Source organism: Gymnodraco acuticeps, unplaced genomic scaffold, assembly GCF_902827175.1.
Source record: "Gymnodraco acuticeps unplaced genomic scaffold, fGymAcu1.1, whole genome shotgun sequence".
Classification (NCBI taxonomy): domain Eukaryota; kingdom Metazoa; phylum Chordata; class Actinopteri; order Perciformes; family Bathydraconidae; genus Gymnodraco; species Gymnodraco acuticeps.
Window position 1 is genome coordinate 83,987 of NW_022990346.1, and position 24,538 is coordinate 108,524.

At 41.2% G+C, this 24,538-nt stretch overlaps 1 protein-coding gene across 2 annotated transcripts; it reads left to right on the plus strand.

Annotated features, from left to right (window-relative positions):
* The first annotated feature begins 14,170 nt into the window (after positions 1-14,170).
* LOC117551048 (leucine-rich repeat neuronal protein 1-like) lies at positions 14,171-24,241 on the plus strand. Of its 2 annotated transcripts, XM_034223716.1 has the most exons (3): positions 14,171-14,642; positions 16,003-16,139; positions 21,102-24,241. In XM_034223716.1, exon 3 carries the CDS (start codon positions 21,350-21,352, stop codon positions 23,489-23,491), a length of 2,142 nt encoding a protein of 713 aa, XP_034079607.1. In that variant the 5' UTR covers positions 14,171-14,642; positions 16,003-16,139; positions 21,102-21,349; the 3' UTR covers positions 23,492-24,241. The 2 variants fall into 2 exon arrangements, with proteins under 2 accessions (XP_034079607.1, XP_034079606.1); XM_034223715.1 differs by lacking the exon at positions 16,003-16,139 and having other exon boundaries at positions 14,172-14,642.
* The last annotated feature ends 297 nt before the right edge of the window (positions 24,242-24,538 follow it).

Genomic DNA, 24,538 nt, shown 5'->3' on the forward strand with positions numbered 1-24,538 from the left:
TCTGACTTTCTTTAACAAAGCACACCATGTTGCACAATTTGGTGATTCAGATTATCCTGTAGAATGTTTGGCTACCTCTTTTTATTATTTTCTCTAAAAAACTTCACACTCCCCTCCTTAAGTATTAAAGCACATTGAGATTATTTATTTATAAAAACAAGAGAGGAGGAACAACCATATAAAGAGCCAGCAGGTCACATCAAAGATTGTTCACACCAGATACTGTATCGATCAAACATCAAATCAAATCAAATCAAGTTTTATTTATATAGCACATTTATAAACGATTTTTGGTCGAGCCAAAGTGCTGTACATATAATAAAATTAGCCCACAGTCGAGACACTTTACAGCAAATACAACAACACAGATTGTTCAGAATATCAGTATGAGAAAAACGACACCCTCTATCCTTAGACCCTCACATCGTACAAGGAAAAACTTCCAGAGTTTGAGGGGAAAAAAATGGGAGAAACCTCAGGGAGAGCAACAGAGGAGGGAAACATGCAGGCCATTGATTTACAGTTACTATATTTACTTTATTTGACTGAAAAGACAACTCAATGATCCCAGAGGTTGGCTATGCTCATAAAAACATCCTGCTGGGAAGTAAGAGTTCACTGCCACGCTCTTGAACACTGTTGACACGGTGTGACATCATTAGTTTAGATGCCTGGCTTTGTCTTTGCACTCCAAACCCTAAAGCACCCCCCCCCCCCTTTCCTCAGTGTATCGGACTCTGTGTAGTTGGGACAGATGCTCTTTTTCAGAGATGACGCCCCGCAGGAGCATGGGAACTCGTGTGAAGGATCGCTAGCTCGGGCTCACCCATGAGACTGTGGGTGGGGGTTTTCCTTCTGCCCTCTTCCACATCCTTTTGATGTCCTAAAGGGTCCAGGTTAGAGGTCAGCCCTTCAGAGGTGGCAGGGTCAAACCTCATCTCATGAATATGGAAGGCTGCTGGGAGTAGGAGGCCATCTGGTCGGCTCTATTGGAAGCCGAACAAATGAGCCTGCTGAGAGGGTGCCGTATTAGTGTAATTACTGTGGATTTCCCAGGCCGAAAAAACAACATCACTACTCACTGGGTCCCCCTTTGCACCCGGCGCCTGCAGGTGGATTCAGTCTAAACTGAGACAAAGAAAATAATATCATGCATTAGTTTAATCAGTTTGGGAATTTACTGTAGTTTGTTGGATGATTTGATTTATTTTCCATCCAAAGCTGTTCTTTTGGTAATTTCATTGTTGACAATGATACACTGATTGTTTTTACCTGCTATTGTCTATTATAATAAAACATTTTAATCAAAATTGTTGAACTCATTGGCTATTTATAAGATATAAATACAGTAGTAAACACAGCCACTAACATTGGAATACTGTGAGGTAGTACATATCAATTGAAGAGGACACAATTAGCCTTTCAGTCAAAGTGCATTTAAAGGGAGAGGAAAGACACAGTATTGTTACGGTGTAATGGTGTTTACTTAACAGAATTGTTGATATTTTTACGCGGGCAATTTATGTTCAAGATAGTTTAAGACACAATGTGGATACAAAGAGAAATGACCTTTCTATAGGCTATGAATGTGTAATACATTTAAGCAAGCGCAGCTGTCTGCTGACCTTGATAATAATCTCATCTTGTTTGTCACACTGTGAGTTCTCTTTGTGGGGACTTTCACCAGAGGCAAATAATGGGTTAACCTCTTGCTGTCATTCTGCTCTCCTCTCTCCGTCTTTCCATCATTTACACCTCCCAGGAGTGAAAAATATCAACGCAACTCTGTATGTCAGTGGCTGTCGGCATATTTGTTTGTCTCAAGAGTATTTTTGAGTTTCAATGCCGTGAGCAAAACCCCTATTCTTTTGTATTTCTCACTGATACAGGTGACCTGGAGTCGGTGAAAGCAGAAGCACCAGTCGGCTGATTTCAAAGGGAGATTGAGAGGACCTCATCTGACAGCACAGTCTGAGAGCTTGTTGAGGGAGAAAATACAAACATAGGTTGAAAAGAGCCAAGGTCACAAGAGAGAGGGTGAGCTGTGTACAATATGTTCATCTCTTTGTTCTGATAGAGTCCAGGGGGTTTGATCTTGGTAAGAATAAAACCCACGTTTTCAAAATTGTTTTTAAGTAAATGATTTCATATCAGACTGTAGCGCTTTATCTTGTCTTATCTTTATCTTTTATGGACTAGAAAAGCTACAAAATGTGTTACACTGAATCAGAGCCCACAATGAAAAAACGGAAACGTTTAATTATTTCTATTATGTCCACAAATTACATATAGTTTTATTAGGTGAGTTGAATGCAATCATATTCAGTTTTAATAAAACATATTAGGTTTAACTTAAAATTACTGCTTTCAGCTAACCTAATACAATTATGTGTAACTTGTTTACATAATACATTTCATTAAAGACTACGTTTCAGTTTTTTCAGTGTAACGTGACTTCAAATATAGGATTTCTCTGCCCAGTAGTCAAAAGTGCAAATGTAAGTAATTTGTCCCAAAAAATAAACACATTTAAGACGCTTAAACCACATTAACGTTGCCTCTCTTTAGCAATTATTAAATGGTTTATCAAAATCGATGCCTATTTATTATCATGCTACTGACCAATCCAATATCCTGACAGACAGTATATTGTATACACTTTTATAAAGGTGAGAGCAGGGTGAAAAAAGGGGGCCTGGAGACTGCCTGACAGGCTGAGAGGCACTAAAGATCCAGAGCATGAATAAATCACCACAGTTTGACCCATTTAAATACCAAATAGAACCATGCTCTCCACCGGGAAACCACATGCATGCTCGAACACACTGCTTCATTTCCATCATAGTCATAGTATTATGCAGCAGCCTTAAAAGTGCTTCTGACTGCACTGCTTCTGGCTCTGGGTCAAATGAACAGAGATGTCCCCCGTCTGCAGCCTGAGGTGGGTGGTAGCACAGTAATCTAATGATACTGTAACCCTGATGTGAACTCTCAGCTGCAGGGGCTGAAAGAAAATTCTCTGTCATGCCTTTATTTTTTTTAATTTTCCTTCACTACGCCCCAGAGCATCACCCTCAAGCCTCCGTCTGTAATTGGTCACGGGGTTGATCGGCAGCATAGTCATCAAAAACTGGCTCGCTGGCTAATGGTATCCTCTGTTCCCTTAACTCCACCAGTTTAAACAACTACCTTAATGTAAGCCAGAGCACTTCGAATTTGGCAAAAAACATTAATTTTTCAGTTAAACATGTAGGCCTATTTGCCATTTTCTTCTGCTGATATAGTTTTCTGCTCCCTCTGGAGAAGGTTTTCAAGGCTAAACTTTGTGCTTAGAAGCTTAATCCATGCCATGTGACTCATACCACATTGTAATTCTCTGATGAGATAGCTGTGGTTTGATTATAGGTGTAAAATGTATTTTGACAGAGCTGGTTTCCACCTGCCTCCACCACTACCACCATCTGTGTGACTGTCCCAGAGAGTGTGTCATTTCTTGTTTGAGGGGGTGGTTAATATTTAAATGTCATGTTTGCCAAGATGTGGTGAGTGACAAGAACCACAGCCCTGGGAGCGAGGGAGATGGTTAAAACAGCTGTGGCAGGTAGGGCGGCAGAAAGTCACGGAAAAGCCAGGGGGACGTCACTGATATTAACCCGGGACTAAATCATCTCACCAGTTCAGCTGTAACAGCAATAAAGACCAATTACAATAGACATTGCTGGAATGCGGAAACAGATATTTGGGATAACATCTGCTCTTTCAAGGAAGAATCATTTGAGGCATGTGAAAAAACCCGGTAAAGATGTTGTGAAAAAGCTTACTTTAATGATCCAATGCACAATTTTAAGGTTAGTCATTTCCTTTTGTTTCTTTTCTCAAATGTATATTTATCACTTATTCAAATGTAATGAGGCTTTGAAGAGTTATAACACTCATCGACTGTGTCCCCTTGAAGAGCAGTCTGTATTGATTCACCCTAATGAAGCTCTTTAAAAACTAATCCCAAATGCTTTCCAATTACTGCAGTGAATCCTGCAGCTGCAATTAGTCCCAGAGCTGAAGGAGTGCTTTGGACATGAGCACCTGCAGAGGTGGATCCCTACATCTACACCAACACACTACGAACATTTATGGATCCTGATTTTTAGTTTGTAACAAAAATATATATTTTCAGGAAAACTGTAAATAATGGGCATGTTTGTGTAAATAGCATACAAAGAAAGCCGCAAAGCTTGATGTTAGATCTAACACTTTACAGCTTGTCCTGTGTCTCAGGCAGTGTTTTCATAGTAGACTGCTCTTTTGTGAAAAAAGGTATCCTTGTGTTAGAGTTAAAAGACTTTCTTTTTTTGAGTTTTTCTGTCCTGGACACCCTCCATTCCCACCCACCTCTCTCTATCTTCAGCTCTCTCACTAGAATCAGTGTGATTTATAAAGGCTAATGGCCGCCCACTCCCTTCACCTCTCCATCTATTGATATTATACAACCAGGAAATGGAGCTAAATGATCCCATTCACCAGGTGACCTTAACAGCCCATAGGATTCCGATTTACCCTCTAAGGAATACTCTTGTACGTATCATTCGTACACACACAGTTACACGCTGACAGATCTTAACCCACTGACAATGCGTATACACATTGCAGTTGAATTATGCAGACATTATCATAGTGCTATAGAAATAATTAATCACCATACAGCGTTTTTCTTTCTTAATGGCACAGTGTAAATAACCAGCTATCAAACCAGCACAAAAAGGCAATTAGCATTCTCAAGATAGAAAAACAGGGAAAAGGCAGACAAAGAAATATTTCATAGGAAGACTATAAAGAGGCCACCCAACCCCCGTCTACTCCCCTTGCCCGAACAGTACCCTCAGAGAATAGATCGGTAACGCTCTCCACCAGCCCCAGCAGCATCAGTCTTGCCATATATGGCACAAAAAAATGGGTGGGTAAGCAGGGATAGAAAATTCCATCACACTCCCCACTTTTTCTCCTGATGCAAATCCTCTTCCCCGGTCCTATTAACCCCAATGTGTTTTTATTCACCTTGCTTTTCCCAAGTGGGACAACCCAGCCTGTTGTATAACTCAAAGCCTTGTGCATTTCTTTCTTAAATATAAGTACTGGCAGGCTGCAGGAATTAAGTGCTTTGGTGTGGTGCACATAAAATATATTGCTGTTTGTGGATAACGTATCTTTGACATCATCTCATCCTCTTGACAAGAAAAGTGCAACGCTTCTTCTTTTAAAATATATGATATTTTTAAGGTGAAGCACCGAGAGCAGCAGAACAAAGAGGAAGTGTGTTTTGAACAAGAAAAGGTGCTGGAAAAGCGCTTTTACAGGGACAGCTGCTTCAGCTTCGCACACACTCAGTCCCCCTTGAAATTCTCTGAAAAAGGCACTGATGCTCTAAACAAAAACCTAGTGGGCACAAGGTCTCACATTATCTTCAGGATTATTTCATCCCCCATGTCAGCTGTCCATAGAGACACACACACAAATAGTACACGAGCAGCAGTGCACTATCTATGCCACCAGCATCAGTGAAATAACACGTTCTGACTCCAACTCTCAGACAGAGCATGTAGCTAACAAAGAACAGTTGTCTTTGTTCAGCTGGCGCAGGAGAGGGAGGGGTGAACAAGGAGGGATAAGGATGGAGAGAGACGCTGTCTTCCCTGATTTCTGTTTGAGCACACACAAAAAGAAACAGACCAGCAACATTTCCCCCACTTATCACACACATAGACAATTGTATCTGTTCAGACCCTGAGATGCTTATTTGAAAGACTACTGTGCCAACTCAAGTAGGTTTACTGACAATTATGATATGCTAATGAGAAGCAGGTGTAATTATCAAATCTTAGTTTGGTGTGCTAGCATGCTTATATTTTTCAATTAGCGCTGAACGGAATGTTGTTAGTCTTGCAAGTATTCAGTCATAAAGTATAAGAACAAATATAAAAAGGTCATAGTGTCGCTGAAGGTAATGAGGGGAACATGAATGTGTTTATCACATTTCATGGCAAGCCAGCTAATACCTGTCAATAATAAAAACGAATCAAACTAATCAAGAGAAAAGTCACTCTCTTAACAGTGAGGGACACTGTCTATGAACCCCAAATCTTACAACATATTGTGCCAGTCCATTCAGTACATATTAATATACTCCATAGGTTGAGATTCAACTTTAACATCCTGATGGTGTCAGAGGAAAAGTCAGAGGTTCACCAAAGTCATTGGAATTTAGCTTTTGGGAAACGTAAATGTCTGCAGAAAATGTTATGGCAACCCCTCCGATATTTCAGTCTGGTCCAAAGTGATGGACCAATCGACCGTCATTTCCTTTCACAAATGTAGCCAGGAAAGCAAAAACCTTAGCAAGGGACACATTGTTATAGTAGGTAACAAACCAAAGCCTAAACATGTTAAATATTGAGCTTCCCAGCAAGAGAAGTACAGAGGCACTATGTTGGTGTGACCTACAGAGAAAACAAAGTAAACTTATTTCATTATTAACTCAGAACCTCTTTCCCTGCTTCAGTCTCTGGAGATATCACGCAGCCGCTATCCTTCTATGAGCTTAACATACTGTTGATAATTATTTAATGATGAGACACAGATGGTTAAAATATATTTTACTCAGTGCTGTCTTAGCTCATAATGGATTTCCTGGAGAATAACCTATTATTTTATATGTTATAAATTATTTCAAGCATATTTGAATAGTAGTTTCCCATCTGGGTCTGAAATGTGAGGTTACAAATGAGAACCACCCACAAAATGAGTTCAGATCTGTTCTCTCTTCCATCTTCTTTGCAAATGTAAAAGCTGCTGATGCCACATGTCAATGAAACATTAATGGTCTTTGTCCATTTTTTTCTTTTTCGGATGAACTGAAGAGAAAATAAAAACTTTTCTGGGGAATTTCAATGTTCGTCCGAGTGGGAACATAAAAAGGATGAACACGAGGCTGTTGATGAACTATTCTATTCTATCACTGGGCAGCACACCCAGAAACAATGAACTGTATTAATTTGTTTTTGCAAATGAGTACAAACAGCAATCTCAAACACACACATGCTTCAGAAACTATTTATAATTTTCAATTGGACCGAAACAAATCAAGCCCGGCCTGTGTTGGACAAACCCAAATGAAAGTCAATCCCCAGGAGTCTCTGCTAAATTGCTTTGCTCAGGAGCAATTATAAAGGGATCTGTTGATTTTGTTGTTAAGTGGCTCTGATTGGTTGCGGAGTGGCAGGCTCCTAATGTAGACACTAATGCAAAGTGGCATGTGTAACAGGAGTCAGGCCCTCATCAACTCTGTGGCTATTAAGACCAATTCAGACCAGACATTTCCCACTCAAGCTCACCTTGAGTCAAGCCCTTGGCTGTACAACTGCACGTAAACAGTCAATGCCAGTAGAAGAGCATTGCCTTACATTTGTATAATGATTGACACAGAGAAAACAATCAAATCAATCAAAACTCACATATTATACAGATGGCTCATTGTGGTTTGAACCATTGCATAGATACCATTGAATTGAACAGCAAAGGTTAGCTTAGATTAGCACAAAGACTGGAAACAGGTTAAAACATCTGATCTGGGTGTGTCTACTTGAATGACAATTTGCCAGCTGTGCTTAAGGTCACTTATTAACATTGTTCATTTATTTAACAAAAGGAAAGTGTAAAAACAGATGAAGTTTTACTGGGGGAAATGTGCCAGACTATGGACTCTTGACCAGTTGTTTTTCTCCTTGAGTCTCCTGTGGTCGCCATCGGAAAAACATTAGCACACCCAACCACAATTTGTCATTAACCAAATAAGATAATGTGTTACTAAGTGACCTTTACAGGTAGCTTTAGTTATCTAAAAAATGCTACTTCCCCCTGTTTCCATGTATTTATGCTAAGCTAATAGTCATCTGGCTCTTAGCCCACAGACAGATATTGATCTCTCAGTAAGGAAGCAAAAAAGTACATTTCCCAAAATGTCAAACTATCCCTCCCTAAACAATGTGCAATCTATGAGAGAAACAATGTAACTAGCACCCTTTCTTTACACTCAATTGCAATCCAATATAACAACACGACAATCAATTCAACCACAGTGAAACTCATAATGTTCAATTGGTGTTGAGCCTGGGAGCTGCTGATTCAACTCAGGGGGGATTTACTGAGGCTGTAGTCTCTGCTATTGTTGTGCTGGGCTGCATTACATTGTAAGGTGTTTCTGATTCTGTGCCCACCCCTGGGCAGATGCCTTATTTGTTTAACCAATCAACCTGCAGCTCAAGAAGGAGAGACACAGACAGAGATTGGGACCGTGACAAACATGGTATTATAAGGATTGACGATATTTGTTGTATTCATGTACACACAGGCATGTTTGTTTGTGTGTGTGTCAGTGACATAACATCTGCAGTTTGTTAGCAGTGTTTGCTCTTGCCTGGCAGAAGGTATTGATGGTACCAGGAAAGGTGTGGTTTTCACATAATGTAAACAAGGTATCAAATGAGCTACATGTTCCGAGGCAGGCATATGTTCTACTGCAGCTGAACACAGCATCAAGCTGTTCATATTCAAACCAATTTGTTTAATTTACAGATGAATTTGGTGAACGCACACAAATATTTCTATTAAAGTGGACCTATCATGCTATATGTGAAACATATATTGGATGCATGTCAATTTAAATCAATACATACAACTGTTTTTTAAATCAATAAAATCATTTTCTAAATCCATAAAAGCATTTCAATTAATATTGGGAGTCATGTCGTTACTTTGTTGAGAATGTGGCCATGTATTAAGCAAATTTGTGCACAGATGGAAAGCTGACAGGCAGGTAGGCCATCCAGTTATTTTAGCCGGGCCGGCTCAAATGAATGGTCGTGCTTTTTACAGTACTACGGCTTCCACAGATGACACCTTCATGCCGATCTAGATCCCTCCGATTCGCGTCGGGCTCCTGATCAGCCTGTCGGTGTTCTTTTCCCCATAATGACCTAGTCGCTGCACATTATCCCTTACATATGATTATATAGAGTCATTATTCATTTGTTTGAAAGCAGGAGGCGCAAACGCTTGCCTCGGGGAGGGAGAAAAAGAGCCACAGCGGAGAATAAACAGAAGGGCAACCATGGCAACCGTGCAAGGGAAGTCTTCTTCGCTGCTTTTCTGGCAGACTACAGCGCCATTTACAGGCCTGGCATATGTACTACAGCGTCTCCAGCGCTTTCGAACGGCAATGGCCGGCCGTGGCCCAACCTCTCATTCCCCTGATAGGTGGAGAATTGACCAATAGCCGTAGCGCCACCGTCCTGACGTCAGGACAGTGTTCAAATCTGGATCAGTCGGTATCAGATCCGTTGCAGCCCCTTTTTTAGAGATTTGGGTATTGAGGAAAATAGAGAGGGTTGTGTTTTCTGACACTTGGTGGGTTTCCTGGAACACCGGGGACACATATTCATGTATAAAAGACGTACAAAAGTGCATTTTGCATGATAGGTCCCCTTTAAGTTATTGTTATTTCTGACTGCATTACCGGACCTGGCAATGTGGCCTACATCAGAGTTTCTTCCAACATTCATCTCACCATTCTTCATCACTGCTCATTTAATATTCTACACATCTATGACAGAAAACAAGCGTTGACAAGAAAACTGACACCGTGTCTCCTCCTCAGCAGAGTGTAATGCGGCAAAATGATGAGAAGGCTTGCGAAAGGTAAAACGGGGGGCAGACGTTTCTGTGTGACTGGTTTTCCCAGATGGGCATGTGGAGGGAGCTGTGTGATCAGAGATCTAATAAACCGGTGGATATGCTGCATCGCCTTTCCTGGGAGAGAGTTGTTGCTATAGCAACCACACCACAAGCACTGCAGGTTAATGGTGGGAAATTATGATTTGCCGGTTGCAACTAACACACACTGTGACTGCTGAATCAACTTTCAGCTCTCTGTGGTGGCAGAGCGATACGAGGGGTTCCCACTGTGCTTTGTTTGGATACCAATAAGGTATTTGAGAAAGTTCCAGTTGGCCCCAGCAAAATAATTTCATAAATGCATTTCTTACAAAGAAACTCTTTGCTCTATGTTTGCAACTAGCATTATCATTCATCTAAAAAAAACTATAAGCATATATCAGTGAAAATAATCCTAAACAGGATTTATTTGAACAGGTATCTTATTAATGGTTCAAACTATAATTTTACAAACTCTGTGTCCTGTGTGTCAAAGCTTAAGACCAAATACAGACATCACAAAAACATGTTTTTCAGTTTTTGTTCAATTCTGCACCATGGATTTATTGCAGATTGGCCATACGAGAAACAGGTTGAAGGTCATGAAACATATAATTCAGAGCAAGTACTTTGTCAATACAACCAAGCAAGTAAACATATATGTGACTATACCCTCCATTACTTAAAGCTGAATTGAGTTAAACATACCTTATTTAACATATCAAGTGCCGACATTTTTTAAATGTTGCTGATTGTTTTTCCTGTTTGTGTAGTCTTTAGGGTAAATGCATAAAGCTGTGGTAACTTTTCATGCATTTGATCAATAAGGCCACTGCATAATTGTGTCAAAGATTCTCATGTTTTACCTATTTACTATTCAAACACAGGAAGATTCATTGAGAAGCATTAGAGATGGATGAAGCCAAAGTTGCTTGGGCTGTAGGAATAACTAATAAGAGAAATAACACTGACATGACAACAAATATGTTGATCTTCAGTAAAAAACTGAACTCTCTGCTTCATTCCAACAGCCAAAACTTGCATGCGACATCTGCCTAGCACCATTTCTTGTCTCAACATAGATGATCACATCTCTTCTCTGTAGCCAAGGAAGAAGAACCTGTCAGGCGGCTCCCAAAGCAGCAGCTCAAACAGCAAGTGATGAAACGTTGTCATTTTCACTGCTCCCCTTAGAGGAAAGGAGGGGGAGGAGCATGAGGAAGAATCCAAACAAGTGACAGGTCTGAAAGAAAACTCTTTATCTCTCTTTCAACATGGACTTCTGTATGCCCGTGTTTGTATTGAGACAAAGAGAGTAAACGAGATTAATTATATCCACTTTAAAGCCCATTTTAAATCACCACAATAATGTTGCTATTATGAATGATCAATTAGTAAGTTATATATATATATATATATAGCAGTGGCGGTTCTAGACCAATTTGACTGGGGGGGCCACTGGGGGGGCCACTGGGGGGCCAGTTATTTTCTGAGGGGGGCACAATAAATGCAGGACGAAAAAGAGAACTAGACAGTATGAAGTAATTGCGTATAAGAAAACAATGCAATACAGTTATTGGTATTTGTTTCAGTACACTTATTTATTTAAGATATATCTTATAGTTATTACTGTTAGCTTCAGCTTAAGTTATAGTACAATTTTTGCACTAACACCATATTTATATACAAATAAAGGCAATGAACAGTTACATCTCTACTTTACATCTACAATTACACGGATACAATAGTTCAATCAATCAATCAATGTTTATTTATATAGCCCAATATCACAAATGTTACATTTGTCTCAGTGGTCTTCACAGTTTGTACAGAATATCAGTATGACAATACGACACCCTCTGTCCTTAGACCCTCACATCGTACAAGGAAAAACTTCTGGAGAAAACCCACAGTTTAAAGGGAAAAATGGGAGAAACCTCAGGGAGAGCAACAGAGGAGGGATCCCTCTCCCAGGACGGACAGACGTGCAATAGATGTCGTGTGTAAATTGAAAAGATAATACATTTGCAACATAGGTAGTCCAAATGTTTGGAAATGCATGTGTGTATAATAGGAAGATGAATCCACGAGGATATCCATCCAGGACCTATGATCCAGGACCACAGCCACGACTCAAGATCCAGGGCTCGCGATCCAGGACAGAGGACCGCAGGATCATGCATGACTCCGGATCCCGGCGTATATAGACACCAAAAAGAAAGACATTTGGGGAAGCTGGGTTCATCGGAACATGAGAGTACACAGGTATAGACAGAGAGAAGGAAGAAGTAAGATGTCCCCCGACAAACTAAGCCTATATCAGCAAAACTAGGGGCTGAATCTAATCAGCCCTAACTATAAGCTTTATCAAAAAGGAAGGTCTTAAGCGCAATTATCGTGGTAGTCTCTCGAAACGTAGGTTTCAATCAGTCTTTCTTGGATGCAACAGCCTCTGATGATCCGAGATGAAAAGTGTTTGTTTTTCGCACGCTTCAGCCGGACAGTGAAAGTGAGTGCACCGCTCTAATGGGTCCGACTAAAATGACGAATAACGTTAGTTCCGCCTATTCCGTCATTCAATAAATCGTGTAATAAATCATACATTTTTCATTTTTTTCACTTTTCGTTTTTAGGGGGGCCACAGGGGGGTCAGAGGTCAGTGTTAGGCAAGGCAAGGCAAGTTTATTTATATAGCACTTTTCAACACAATTCAAAGTGCTTTACAAAAAATGAAAGACATTAAGAAAATGGCATTTAAAATCAGTCATTAAAAAGAAAAGCTAATAAAATAAATATTAAAAGAAAAAGTACATGGATAAAAGTTACAGTGCAGTCTAAGATATGAATAGTTCAATTAAAAGCAGCGACAAAAAGAAAAGTCTTCAGCCTGGATTTAAAAGTAGTCAGAGTTGCAGCGGACCTGCAGGTTTCTGGGAGTTTGTTCCAGATATTTGGAGCATAATAACTGAACGCTGCTTTACCATGTTTAGTTCTGACTCTGGGGACAGAAAGCTGACCAGTCCCTGAAGACCTGAGAGATCTGGATGGTTCATAATTTAGCAGGAGGTCAAAAATGTATTTTGGGCCTAAACCATTCAGTGCTTTATAAACCAGCAGCAGTATTTTGAAATCTATTCTTTGACACACAGGAAGCCAGTGTAAAGACTTCAGAACAGGAGTGATGTGATCCACTTTCTTAGTGTTAGTGAGGACTCGAGCAGCAGCGTTCTGAATCAGCTGCAGCTTTCTAATAGATGTTTTAGTGAGACCTGTGAAGACACCATTGCAGTAGTCCAGTCTACTGAAGATAAAAGCATGGACAAGTTTTTCCAAATCCTGCTGTGACATTAGTCACAGCATCCTAGATATGTTCTTTAGGTGATAGTAGGCTGATTTAGTAACTGTTTTAATGTGACTGTTGAAATTCAGGTCAGAGTCCATGACTACACCTAGATTTCTGGCTCTATCTGTTGTTTTGAACATTGCAGACTGAAGCTCAGCGCTAACTTTTATACGTTCTGCCTTGGCACCAAAAACCATTACCTCAGTTTTATCTTTGTTTAATTGGAGAAAGTTCTGACACATCCAGTCATTGATTTGTTCAATGCACTTACTCAGTGTTTGAATTGGAGCATAGTCTCCTGGTGAAATGGTTATGTAAATGTGTGTGTCATCTGCATAGCTATGGTAACTTATTTTGTTGTTCTTCATTATCTGAGCCAGTGGTAGCATGTTAAAGAGAAGAGGCCCCAAGATGGAGCCTTGAGGTACCCCACATGTCATATTTGTCAACTCAGATGTGTATTTACCTATAGAAACAAAGTTGTTTCTGTCCTTTAAGTAGGATTCAAACCAATTTAGAACTGTTTCCGAAAGTCCCACCCAGTTTTCCAGTCGGACTAGTAATATGCTGTGGTCAACAGTGTCAAACGCAGCACTGAGATCTAATAATACTAACACTGAAGTTCTGCCACTATCTGTGTTTAAGTGGATGTCATTAAAGACCTTTACAAGAGCAGTCTCAGTGCTGTGGCTTGGACGAAAGCCTGACTGGAACACATCAAAACAGTTATTTAAATGCAAGAAATTACTCAACTGTTGAAAAACAACTTTTTCAATGATTTTACCTAGAAATGGGAGGTTTGATATGGGCCTGTAATTGTTCATTACTGAAGCATCTAGATTATTCTTTTTTAAGAGCGGTTTAATGACTGCAGTTTTCACTGGCCCCCCCTGCCCCCCCTAGAACCGCCCCTGATATATAGGCTATTATAAACTATGTCCATGGCACCTTAATGTCTTGTGAAGTCCTCCTCACAAACTAAGCCTGATGAGGAATTAACTTTAGTTGACCTGAGGATTGAAAACAAAAACATATTTTTAAACAGGTCAACAAACAGAAATATTCAAACAATGAGATCATCGGTGCAGTGGGGGTGCCAAATAGTTCATCCAGCACTTCCACTTTAAAATTCGCACTTCGCTGCTCGTGGCCGGCAGCAGGGTGGGACTTTTTGTTCGCAGTGTTTATGATGACAGAACAGATGGTGAGGTTGCCTGTTTGGGCACCGCTGTGGGTGTCAGACGCGTTTCAGTCCAGCTGACCTGCGCCAGGCAGCTGCTCGTCACTGGAAGCTTTGCGCCGCAGCGTTTCCACTCCTCAAGTCTCACCGTGTCTCCAGCGCTGGAGATCAGAGCAGATATCACAAGCAAGGGGGGTGTTTTCCACAGATAAGAGTTCTTGTCGTTTTAAAGGCTGATTGTTTCTATTCTAAAACATAATCTGCTACCCCCTCGCGCATCATCCTGGAGCTGCGGATTGTGCACGGGTCAGATACAGTAGCCTGCAGCAGTCTTACGGAGGATTTAGCGCTTCAGAGGTGAGAGCAATGTGCTTATTTTATGCATGTGGTGACATTTTGATACCCATGTGTGTCTATAACATATCTAAAAGAATGTTCTTAATTCCTGCTCGGTAGAAAAGGGGGATTTGTCCGTCCAGTCTGGAGTGTAAAACTCGTAAAAATGTAGTCATCCTTTTTTTGTTTTAAGAAATACACACATCAACAAAGATGAAATTCAACAATAACGCGGTGTCTATCGATGGCATATCCTCGTGCAGCTCACGTTACCTCCACAAAAATGAAAAATGTTTACCTTTCACAAAGAAATATCTAGGCTAACTAAACGGAATGCAGCTCATAAAAGTTTATTTATCGATGTTTTTCAGAATTAATATGCAATGTGTGCGTCGGGTCAGTCTTTGATCAACAAAGCAGCCTACAATAGTTGATTTGCAAGGACACAGTGATCTGCATTCAATGCACATTAAATAATTATTATGAACCTTTGTTAGAATTTATAAATATCAACTGATCAGATATCAGAGGGAGGGGAACCAAACAAATACAATTTAAACCCGTGTTAATTGAGTTGCAAATATTTAGTTATAGCCTATACATGCCCTACTTTTACTTTATCCACAAAGCCAAGCAATACTGTTAACTGTGAGTCTCTGTATGGCTCATTATAAAGCTGCAGTCTTGCCAGCAGTCCTGACATTTCACTGCACTGACACCTGCTTCAACAAACGTGGTGTAACATTAACACAAACCGCAGCATCACTCCCTGCTGAAACAGCTGAGTAGCAGCAATTGGCTCGTGTGCTCCATCAAACCTACTTTGCATACCTAAGAGTCGAGACATTGGCATATGTCTGGGATGAAGACACAGAGGAGAGGAAAGACAATCCATTGTTTCTACTCAGAAGTTTGAGAAAGCAGAGGGAGTCACATTGTCATGTGATGCTTCAGTTGCTGCATGACACTGGCACCTTACTGAGATCAATAACAACCCAATGAACCCACTTATATCAGTACAGCTGTTCATAATTATATAATATATCTACATAGTTATATAGATTAGGAAAGGAGGAAAAGTATGCACTGCTTCACTTGCCGGTTGTTGTCTAGCAACTTCACAACTTGTATGTAGTTTACTTCGTCTTTAGAGTCAAAGCAGACAATTGATCCAGATGTCACCCAATGAGCCAATGATATGGGGGTTTAGGAGGCTCTTGCACCCAATCTGCACAATGCACAGTGATGTATAGCATCAGCTGGGCACGAGGAGTGTGAGAACATGCTAAACAAAGACACGTCTTGGTGTGTGTGTGTGTGTGTGTGTGTGTGTGTGTGTGTGTGTGTGTGTGTGTGTGTGTGTGTGTGTGTGTTTGGGTAGGAGCCATTGTGAGCCATAGGGCCTAACTCTGCAGCATGTGTTAGTGCTGGGGTTCCCACAGCAGAGGAGACAAGGGAGCAACAGCTTGACCTTCTCCCTTTGTGATCCTGATCTGAAGGGAAACATGACGATACACTGTGAGTTTCTTTAAAGATGTTATCACTGAGTCAGCTGTTTCGTCATCCTTTGCTTTTAATAGCAATAAACTGAATTTGTATTTTAGATACAAAGGTGATACAGTAAGAGACTTTAATGCTTTGCAATCTAAGTGTAGAATTTAAAAGTAAAAGTTTCACAAAAACCTGCTAAGACTGTCTTAAAAAACATTTAGAAGCCCATTCTGAAAATCTATTTCAAAGCATTATTAATGACACAATCTTTTTGATTTAGAGGCCAATTTGCACTGCGCAAGTTAATCTTCCTTGACCTCTGCATAGTTTCAAATAGGGATTCCCCTGAGATTAGAGACTTTTGCCCCGTCAGTGTGATTGATCGACGCTCCAATTACAACAAATTGGCTTTTCACAGACATTGCAACAGTAAGGATAGATGAAGTGGAGGGGGAGGATAAGGGCATAAAGGAGAGAGACAAAATGGTGAGCCAGAGAAGAAAAATTGTGTTGAGATCCATCTCAATTCCGCAGGGGAATAAAGCTACTATGGATTTGCAGTAAATGGAAACACAGAGATAATTTGCCTTGCTGTGACTTTTAAACTTTAATGCAGTTTAAAGAAACAGTGTATGCAACATACTTTCCTCTGATTCCACAAGGGGTTTTAGTTTTTCTCATTGTATCTTTCTGCCTTGTTGCATTTTGAGTTGAACACTTTGCTCCTGTGGCCCTCCAATTTAAGGAAGCAGAGCTCTCCATCTTTACTTTCTTTCCTCTCTCTGAGTGAGTCGACATGCATCCTTCTCTTCCTCGCCTCTACACCTCTGCCATCAGCAACTGCACCAAAGCCCTGTGTGATGTGAAGTGAGACGCTTGCATACTAATGGAGCAGGAACAGGATGTCTCTCAGGCAGGCCAGCGCAGTGAGGACATGGAGAAAACATCAGGCAGCACCACTTAGCTTCCCAGCACCACATGATAGCTCTGGGTTGACACTGATTGACCAGAAGAAAAACTGTTCAATTAGAAATGTAGAAATATATTACCACAATGTGGTGTAGGCTGGAGTCAGACATTTTAGAATATGTCAATGATGTGGTTTTGTTTAGTGTTTTTCAAATCATATGTCTGTCATCTTTTCGTAGCAGTTCTCTCTGTTCCTTTAGCCTGATGGCACTAATAGCTTTCTTCTCATTTGGTTATGAAACAGACATGCCGGTGGCATAGCCGTTGCTATGGTTATAGCATGTCTGTGAGCCTGTTGTGTGCCTGCCGATTCAGAAACACTGCTTACATTTTGCACCCAGTGAAAAAGCCCTCAGAAGACGGGGTAAAAGCATAGCCTTCTATGAAAAATGATGCAGTGTGCTAGCAAGAGATGTCCCTTCTGGCTGCACCAGGAGCAAATCATTTTAGCAGCACTGCATTTAAACTGTGTTAAATCAAGCCAGATAAAATATCTTCAAACTTTAAAATTCACATATTTAACAAATCCTTCAAAAGAATGAGTATTTTCTAACTTCTGAAAATAGTGTTCGCCGCTTGCACACACAAACACCTTCAAAGATCTAGAGAGAAATGCTCCCTGCATCTCACTGGAGGTCTGTTTCTTTAGATACTCTAATTAGCTTAATTGCTACCTATATTGTCCAGAGATTCTGTTTCATAACTAAATGTATTAGGGCCTTAGCATGAAGCACACAAAGTTCATTATGTCCCACAATTACATCTCGCTGACTAGCTTTGGGGCCAGTGATCCTCTGAGGCTTTATGGGAACCCAGTGGAAATATCAGCTACTAGGGGTTTTGTGTGTGTGTGCGTGTGTGCGTGTGTGTGTGTGTGTGTGTGTGTGTGTGTGTGTGTGTGTGTGTGTGTGTGTGTGTGTGTGTGTGTGTGTGTGTGTGTGTGTGTGTGTGTGTGTGTGTGTGTGTGTGTGTGTGTGTGTGTGTGTGTGTGTGTGTGTGTGTGTGTGTGTGTGTGTGTGTGTGTGTGTGTGTGTGTGTAATGTGTTCTTGGATTAAAACCTCATAAGGATTGGGTGAGCAAAGACAGTAAATCCCTCCTGGCTTCAATTCCGACAGTCCGCTGGATAATGCCAAGCTGTTGAAGGATTGTTCTGCCTCCTTCCAGAAGTCTGTGCATGCATGCATGCACAGAGTGTGAGTCAACGATTGGGGAAACAGAATGTGTATTTTGTGGCAGTGTGGAAATGGGTGCAGTATAGACAAATATGTACGCATGCATTTTAAATGATGCTTTCTACAGTGTCTTTGCTCTCAACCGAAGAGGCCTGTTTTGCAAGTAAGATAGTTACTGTGAACTCAGACGTAATCTTTGATGCAATCCCAGAGAACAGGGGGGCGGTGGAAGGCATTTTTTTTTTTAAAGAAAGATACCAAAAAATAGAATGTGTTTACTTGTGATGAGGAAATGATTTCTTGAGCTATTATTTCAGATTGTAACATTTATGTAACACAAGTTTCGGTTTTAAAACACCATGTCAAAGTGAAAGTCAGAGGTGTACCGTTCTTAGAGTTAAAAGGTGAAAAGTGAATTGTAGAAGATAGGAGAATCAATACACAATATCGTAGATGCTGTGTAGGGATGGATGGAGTTTGATTTTAAACACAATGTACTGTAGCAGAGGGGCAGAACCAACAGGTGGGAGGTCAGCCTGGAATTTGTCTTTGGTTTACACAGCTTTATTTTAAAAACTGAAAGGCATCCTTAAATACAATAGTTTATTCCAACCACGTCAGTGGAGCTGCCCTGCGGCTTCCAATAGGTATATGTGGGTGTACTAGTAAGTATGGATTAGTGTACTGCAATGATTTTGAAGAAGTCTATCAGTGAAAAAGAGCACATCTTGGTTGGAGCTTCTTGGTTCATTAGGGTCAACACGTACACACAGTGAGAGATAGGTGGGAACGGATGCAGACCCCCATAGTGCTGCCATTCTGCCAGAAACCTGGTGCCAAGAAACAAATATGAACCAAAACATAGAATAATGCACTACGTTGTTGTTTCACTGCAGGTTGTGGATCATCTCCTCCTTGGCAATAAGATGCGTGGTCTTGTTGACAAGGGTGCCAGGAGTTGTATGGGCTCAGCATGAAACCAATGATTACTCCACCTGTCTCCTCCAAATTTAATACCCAGCAGCGCAACACATGGAGGACAGATAAATATACCACTAAGTTCATCTCTATATAACAGGGCATAGTATATCGACGGGCAAGTAGTTAAATTGAAAGACATTTAAATGGATTGTTTGAGAAACTGAATGATGCATTATTAAAGGCAGAAGTGGTTGCCACATATTCACTGGTTAGGATCTGGGAATAGAGCCAAGTGAAGGTGCAGGTCGCTGCTGCCATACTGCAGTCACACTTTGGGAATCGGTTAGATCAGTTTGAGTGTGACCGGGTCATTGCAGAGACCAGCAACATGATACCAGGAACCACATGTGTTCACTTAAACATGGATTTGCAGTGAATGCTTATCCACTGTATTTGAGAAAAGCTGCTTTACTGCGCAGGGCCACTTTCCTGGTATGTTTTACATTTCTATAAACAATCTCATGATGTTGTTGTTCTGCGTAGCATAGTGTTCCATTTTGTATTTGCTGAGATGCTTTTATACAATTGTACATGCAAATGTGGAGAAGAAAATGTGAGGAGGTGTCAACACATTGCAGGGCGCGAACAGACAGCAGATGAAAGGAGAGGGAAAACATCTGTTTTGTGTTAATATTGGAAGAACTTGTCAGTTTTGACGTGAAACAAAATACACCCAGCTATATATTTCTGTTGCACACACAGGCACTAACTGGATGCTCAACCTCAGTTTATTTATCAGGATAAATGCAATTTTCTATGAGTGTGAGTCAGACTAGGAACTGACACTGTGGTGTTTAATGAGTGAGACAAAGCCAGGAGTCTCTCCATTCTCTCTCTTGTTAATGTAAACTACTCTGTAAGGTGATTGTTCCTTTTGTTTGTTATTATGAGAGCAAATGAACAAATGCTTACAACACCTGCACACAGGCATGTTTAGACATTTTTAATATATTTTTAATCATTTAAAGAAGTTTAAAATACAAGGCTCATGGACACATTTTAGAATTTGTTAAAAAAAAAGATGACTGATTTATTATCCGCATTGCTCATGGTTTCATATTTCCTCATGGAAACTGAGTACGTACCTGTCATCCCTACAGACGTCTATGAATTTCTTTCATGAAATTGACAAATGGAAGCAAAAGCGTAACATATTACAACTCCTTTGGGGGCTCAGCCTGTCAGTCCCTTCCAATCTCTCTCTGCTTGCCTTTCTTTGACCAAACCTGGACGAGTGTGGTGTGCACACAACGACCGCAACACTGCATGGCTCCGTATAAAAGAGCAAACAATCTAAATTCACCTTACATGTGTATGACTGCTTTCCATGGGTCTGTCTCATAAGTAGCAAGTGATTAACAGTGAAGAGCACACACTCCCTGTTCTGTTTATTAAGCCTGTTATGTAATGGGCTCACAGACAGAGCTGCGGGCTGTGCCCACCCCACACAGTCTTTGGAGAGGATCACTTGTACCAAGCTGGTATGAAGATACCAGCACCCAGCACCCAGCACAGAGTTAAACATGTTGGTAATCTCTAAGGCGACCGATACACAACACAACAGGGAAGCAGAACTAAGATCATCTTAGATCCTGATAAATCAGTAAAAAAGTCTGCTTCATTTCATGTGCTACTTAAAGCATATTCTATGGTTATCGGGCAGTAGGGTGGCACTGTTTAAAACTGTCCCTGTCCTCATTTGTTACTATATACGTAAGAAACCAAATATGTCCCTCTAATTTACTAATCACATCATCTATTTAGGTGTTTTTAAGTTTATCCAATTCACTTACGTTTTGCAAACAGAAAATAAAAAGTTGCATATTTAGGTTGTACTCTAACATTTTGTTCTCTGTCTTTTCTTAGGTTCAACTCTTTGCATGAGGAAGTGAAAACAGACAAAACTATCAGCAGAGATCAAGTTTGGACCAGATGATCTTCTGACCTGGCTTCTCCCAATACCTTTCTCCTGGATTTGAAGTCACCACAATCAATAGTGCCTGCAGCACGTAGCTAGCAGTAAGAAAGACCAATGCTCATGAACTTTCCCTACAAGCCTTTCTCTAGAACGCTGCCACTCATCTAAGCTGTGTGTGAGCAGAGAGAACAGAAACATGGCACTCAGCTCAGGGCCTCCTCTGCTCTGGCTGTGCTTGGGATTATTTATTTCTTTAATTTCGCCCATACATGGCAAAGAATGTCCTCATTTGTGTGTATGCGAGATCCGACCATGGTTCACCCCCCAGTCGACCTACAAGGAGGCGACCACAGTGGACTGCAATGATTTGAGGCTCACACATATCCCTACCAACCTGTCCACTGATACTCAGGTGTTACTGCTCCAAAGTAACGCCATCTCTCACACCAGAGGCGAGCTGGAGGCACTGTTCAACTTGACAGAATTGGACTTGTCCCAGAACAACTTCAGCACTGTGGAAGCTGTGGGACTCAAAGGCATGAACCACCTGACCACCCTTCACCTAGAGGAGAACCAGATCAGCAAGTTGCCAGATCAATGCCTGGGAAACCTCTCCAATCTCCAGGAGCTTTACATCAACCACAACCAGATAAGCTCAATTTCCCCTCGGGCCTTCGCAGGTCTGCACAGCCTGCTGCGCCTCCATCTTAACTCCAACAGGCTCCATGTCATAGACAGTCGCTGGTTTGAAGAAACACCTAACCTTGAGATCCTCATGATCGGGGAGAACCCAGTGTTTGGCCTACTGGACATGAACTTCAAGCCTCTAAAAAGCTTGAGGAGTCTTGTCTTGGCTGGCATGGACCTCACTGATGTTCCAGCAAATGCTTTTGTTGGCTTGGATAGCCTTGAAAGTATTTCTTTCTATGACAACAAACTGGTAAGAATCCCTCAACTGTCCCTTCAAAAAGTTCCCAATCTGAAATTCTTAGATTTAAACAAGAATCCAGTTCTCAAAATCCAAGAAGGAGATTTCAGGAACATGTTACATCTAAAGGAGCTGGGCATAAACAATATGATGGAGTTAGTTTCAATTGACCGCTATGCCCTGGACAACCTACCAGAACTGACAAAGCTGGAGGCCACTAACAACCCAAAGCTGTCCTATGTGCATAAGTTGGCTTTTAGGGACATGTCATCTTTGGAGAGCCTCATGCTGAACAATAACGCCCTCACTGCCCTTTACCAGCACACTGTAGAAGTGTTGCCTAATCTGCGGGAGATCAGTCTGCATCGTAACCCATTGCGTTGCGACTGTGTTATTCAGTGGATGAGTTCCAACAGAACGAGTGTGCGCTTCATGGAGCCCATCTCCATGCTCTGTACCTCCCCACCAGAACTCAGAGGTCAGCCGGTTCGAGAGCTAAGGCTGCTGGATTCCCCGGAGCAATGCCTGCCCCTCATATCCCACGACACCTTCCCCAGCCACTTGAACCTCGAGCTGGGCATGAGTGTCAGTCTTGACTGCAGGGCCATGTCTGAGCCAGAGCCTGAGATCTACTGGGTGACTCCTCTTGGGTCCAAAATATCAATTGACACTGTGTCAGAGCGGTACCACTTGAACAATGAGGGGACTCTGCGGCTGTCTCATGTTCAGGTTGAGGATTCTGGTCGTTACACCTGTGTGGCTCAGAACACAGAAGGAGCAGACACACGGGTTTCCACCATCCGTGTAAATGGCACTCTGCTCGACAGCGCCGAGGTGATGAAAATCTATGTCAAGCAGACCGAGCCGCACTCCATCCTTGTTTCCTGGAAAGTTAATTCCAACGTCATGTCCTCCAACCTGAAGTGGGCCTCAGCCACCATGAAGATTGACAACCCCCATATCACTTACACAGCTCGTGTTCCTGTAGAAGTTCATGAGTACAACCTCACACACCTTCAACCTGCTACTGAGTATGAGGTATGCCTCACGGTCTCCAATGTCCACCTGCAGACACACAAGTCCTGCGTTAATGTGACAACACGCATCGCTACCTTCGCCATCGACCTGTCAGCCCAGCACCCCAGTGCGGCTGTGTTGGCTGTCATGGCGACCATGCTGGCTGTCCTTAGTCTGGGCACAGTGGGTGTCTACATTGCCCGCAGATGGAAGAGGAAAAACTACCACCACTCTCTGAAGAAATACATGATGAAGACTTCCTCCATCCCCCTGAACGAGCTATACCCTCCGCTCATCAACCTGTGGGAGGCTGAAGGAGAGAAGGACAAAGACAGCAGCGCAGAGGGAAAACCCTCTCCTGTTGACACCACACGTAGTTATTACATGTGGTGAGGATTTAGTACGAGCCCTGGTTGCCTCTCCAGCAGCACAAAAAGACACCCTTTTGCCATTTTGGTGCAAAAGCCAAATAAAGTTGCAAATGTTTTTTTGTATTCTCAGCTTTGCTAATATGAGGCAGAGTGATCAAGGACAGGATTTGTATTAGTATAGCGTATCGCCTTTGTTGGTTTGTTTCTTTATCTTAATTGTTTTGGATTATCCAAGATGGCAGCTGTATTTAGCCTCCAGGTTGTATTAGTTGCTGTGCTCTTATTTCTGTGGTGCATTTTGACTCATTGTCTTTTGGGTTAATAATACAGCAGCAGGGGCCGATGGTCTTCTTGCAGCATTAGTAGCATCAGTGTTTCTTTTAATGTTGTGTAAAACAGGCAATCTGTTGTGCACTGATAGATAATGGAGTTTGTATGAACTTCAGTTAAAAGCTGACAGCTGAGTTAAGACTTATTTAACTGTCTACTGAATGTTAGCAATTGTGCAGTAATGTTGTATCAACTATACCTTTGAACTTTCAGATTTAAATTGCAGAAATTAGAATTTTAGTTTGCTGATTAAATGTAATGTTAATGCTAGAAATGCAAATGTTTGTTAAAACATTATGGAGGTGCACTAGAAACTTTTAGACCCTTTTCTTGTTTTCTCACTTATTTTGCTAGACTTATTTAGCTTATTGCTTAGTTTATTATTTTCACATTTAATCTGTATGCTGAAGAAGTTACAATAAATACTTTTTCTTTCTTTTGCAGACGTTTGGTATTTTTTCAATTCCCAGTTCAGTCTCTTATCCTGTCAGACAGACACTCTCACTTCCCACTGATATTCACTTGAAAACGAGATGGTGCATCTCAAGGGGTTTATCCCAATGAATACACATTTATATATATATATATTATGCTGTTGGTTTCATGCGGAGTCTTAACCGTATGTCTAGAAGAACTTAAACCCATCTACGTCCAAAAACTGTCTAAAGTAGCTTTACCATCACAGTGCTCACATCCTCACAGACAGAGCGTAATGTGTCAGCTTAACATCTCAATATGC